Source organism: Choloepus didactylus, chromosome 9 (assembly GCF_015220235.1).
Source record: "Choloepus didactylus isolate mChoDid1 chromosome 9, mChoDid1.pri, whole genome shotgun sequence".
NCBI lineage: Eukaryota > Metazoa > Chordata > Mammalia > Pilosa > Megalonychidae > Choloepus > Choloepus didactylus.
In genome coordinates, this window is record NC_051315.1 from 33530577 (window position 1) to 33534321 (window position 3745).

General features: G+C 40.0%; 1 protein-coding gene across 1 annotated transcript; it reads left to right on the forward strand.

Annotated features, from left to right (window-relative positions):
* The first annotated feature begins 1790 nt into the window (after positions 1 to 1790).
* LOC119544628 (elongation factor 1-alpha 1) lies at positions 1791 to 3309 on the forward strand. The gene has a single exon (XM_037850092.1). The coding sequence runs from the start codon at positions 1857 to 1859 to the stop codon at positions 3243 to 3245; it is 1389 nt and encodes a 462-aa protein (XP_037706020.1). The 5' UTR covers positions 1791 to 1856; the 3' UTR covers positions 3246 to 3309.
* The last annotated feature ends 436 nt before the right edge of the window (positions 3310 to 3745 follow it).

Sequence of the window (3745 nt, forward strand, 5' to 3'; positions counted from 1 at the left end):
AAAAATATTTAAATCTTATTTATCACAGGATTCTGATTGATTGGAATTCACTTATGGTTTTTTGAAGAGAAATGACAAAAGTCACCAAAAAGTTGATATACTATGGTTACATACAGTGATTACCTAAATTCCTGGCTTAGTTTTTTTTAAAGGCAAAAACTGTGGCTAGTTTCATTACTGCTTCCTAGGAGAATGGAAAATATTGGAGACTAGAAGATTTTTTCAATAATGTCTTATTGGTTGACCCCATCTGATTATAGATTTGTATGTGATTAGATGCTCTAAGGAAGCCATCTCAATCACATCTTGGTAATGAGCCTGTGTACAATGAATTGGCTCCTATTCTAATTTTTGTTTGCTGGTTGATTTGGGAATATGTATGCAAAACTGAATGTGTAAATATTCCTGTATAGCTACCTCTTTCCATGTGCCTAATGGCTGGAGCTGTCTTGAGTAGGGCTCACCCGGCTTTGAATGCAAAATAAATAAGGCTAGCCCATCACTGCATGGATAGAGGATTTTATCCCCTGGGTAGCTCAGACCACACATGTAGTATAGTGAAAGTGCCATCTGGAAGTAATTCACTGTTATTGCTTCTTATCAGGACTGCTGAAGTTTTTTTTTTTTTTTATCAGGTATAAATGAATTATAGAGCACAATGATGTACGCTCATTAAACTATTAAAAAAAACTTGTTAGGCTATCATCTTCCCATTCAAAACAGAAGTCTACTAGAGGTACACCAGGTCATGGTAACCCATGGCATGAACGTGGTATGTAAAGGAAAAAAGAGACTGAAATTTGTCTGCATTAAGCCAGGAAATTACATATTCTTCTTAAAGTAAAATAAACACTTGACAAAGCTGTTACTCATCCCTAGTGGAAAGGATTTACCAATTCAATATTAAGATGATGAGCTTCTCACTGGTCTTAGAAGCCCTGTAGTCAAATGAATCCATTTTCTTCTGAAATCACTTAGACAGAAAGCATATTCGCATTGGAGAATATGAATGGCTTGAATGCTAAAATGCAACTTAAAAATGCATTGTCCCTTCCATAGGCTCCTAATAGCATTCCATTAATATTTAGTTAAGAAAGAAAGACATCCAAAACCACCTTCTTGAATGGATAAATAGCTAATGTATGTTTCCTGTGAAAAGGAGAATGAGATTGGGGATGAGAACAGGGGCAAGAATATGCGTCTCTCAAATTCACTTCATATTTCTGTGTGCAACTAAGCCTAGCTCAGCCGTTAGAGAAAGGCACTCTCACTTGGGTTAAGGTTACTCCATAGACCTCTCTCTTAAACTTGGGGGTAAACTGAAATTATCTTTTACTGATAAGATATTTTGAAATTCACCCACAGTGATATTGTAGCTGGTAACTCCTATGAAAATAAACAATTTTTAGAATTATCCATTCACAATGAGATTATAGAATTTAGTGATTAAGTATGTGTGAAGTGCAGTGTAAATGCATTTCTGTTCTAGGAAACAAACTAGCACTGTCCCACCAAAGAAATTTGTAAATGCTAAAATATTCTGTAATCAGGCTACAAGAGAACATAGCAAATGTTTAAAAGAAATAAGTATTTGACATCATAGCCATTTTCTAAATATACTTGTAGTTGAGGCCTGCTGTCTGTCGGAGAGATGTATTTCTAGGGTGAGAACAAATGATATGACAGGTAAACCAAGAACCTTCTTTGACATGGCTAATCCAGGTGGCAGAATTAATGCAAGTGCCAGGCTGAAGGATTTAAGTTACTCAAGACCATGGGTGGGCTTTTTTTTTTCGCAACGGGTTTGCCGCCAGAACACAGGTGTCGTGAAAACCATCCCTGATTCTTAAGCCAAAATGGGAAAGGAAAAGACTCATATCAACATTGTCGTTATTGGACACGTAGATTCGGGCAAATCCACCACTACTGGCCACCTGATCTACAAATGTGGTGGAATCGACAAAAGAACCATCGAAAAATTTGAGAAGGAGGCTGCTGAGATGGGAAAGGGGTCCTTCAAATATGCCTGGGTCTTGGATAAACTGAAAGCTGAACGTGAGCGTGGTATTACCATTGATATCTCCCTGTGGAAATTTGAGACCAGCAAGTACTATGTGACCATCATTGATGCCCCAGGGCACAGAGACTTTATTAAAAACATGATTACAGGCACATCTCAGGCTGACTGTGCTGTCCTGATTGTTGCTGCTGGTGTTGGTGAATTTGAAGCTGGTATCTCCAAGAATGGGCAGACCCGTGAGCATGCTCTTCTGGCTTACACACTGGGTGTGAAACAACTAATTGTTGGTGTTAACAAAATGGATTCTACTGAGCCACCCTACAGCCAGAAGAGATACGAGGAAATCGTTAAGGAAGTCAGCACCTACATTAAGAAAATTGGCTACAACCCCGACACAGTAGCATTTGTGCCAATTTCTGGTTGGAATGGTGACAACATGCTGGAGCCAAGTGCTAACATGCCTTGGTTCAAGGGATGGAAAGTCACCCGTAAGGATGGCAATGCCAGTGGAACCACACTGCTTGAAGCTTTGGATTGCATCCTGCCACCCACTCGTCCAACTGACAAACCCTTGCGTCTGCCTCTTCAGGATGTCTACAAAATTGGTGGTATTGGTACTGTCCCTGTGGGCCGAGTGGAGACTGGTGTTCTCAAACCGGGCATGGTGGTCACCTTTGCTCCAGTCAACGTTACAACTGAAGTCAAGTCTGTTGAGATGCACCATGAAGCTTTGAGTGAAGCTCTTCCCGGGGACAACGTGGGCTTCAATGTCAAGAACGTGTCTGTAAAAGATGTTCGTCGTGGCAATGTGGCTGGTGACAGCAAAAACGATCCACCGATGGAAGCAGCTGGTTTTACTGCTCAGGTGATTATTCTGAACCATCCAGGCCAAATCAGTGCTGGCTATGCACCTGTGCTGGATTGTCACACAGCTCACATTGCTTGCAAGTTTGCTGAGCTGAAGGAGAAGATTGATCGTCGTTCTGGTAAGAAGCTGGAAGATGGCCCCAAATTTCTGAAATCTGGTGATGCTGCCATCGTTGATATGGTTCCTGGCAAGCCCATGTGTGTTGAGAGCTTCTCTGATTATCCTCCTCTGGGTCGTTTTGCTGTTCGGGATATGAGACAGACAGTTGCTGTGGGTGTCATCAAGGCTGTGGACAAGAAGGCTGCTGGAGCTGGCAAGGTCACCAAGTCTGCCCAGAAAGCTCAGAAGGCTAAATGAATATTACCTATAACACCTGCCACCCCAGTTTTAATCAGTGGTGGAAGAACAGTCTCAGAACTGTTTGTCTCAATTGGCCATTTAAGTTTAATAGTAAAAGACTGGTTAATGATAACAATGCATCGTAAAACTTTCAGAAGGAAAGGAATGTTTTGTGGACCATTTGTTTTTGTGTGGCAGTTTTAAGTTATTAGTTTTTAAAATCAGTACTTTTCAAATGGAAACAATGACCAAAAATCTGTCACAGAATTTTGAGACCCATTAAAACAAAGTTTAATGAGAAAAAAAAAAAAAAAAAAAAAAAAAAAAAGACCATGGGTGGAAATGACAACTACAATAATGCAAAGGTAAACTAATTTTAGAATAAAGATTAGAGACAGGAATGAAAGGACACAGGCTCCAACCACAGCTCTATTTAAATCAAGAGGGGATAATTGAAGAAAAAAAAATATTTTCTCAGGAATCACCATTACAGGTGGGCAGACTAAGTAAGTATTCAC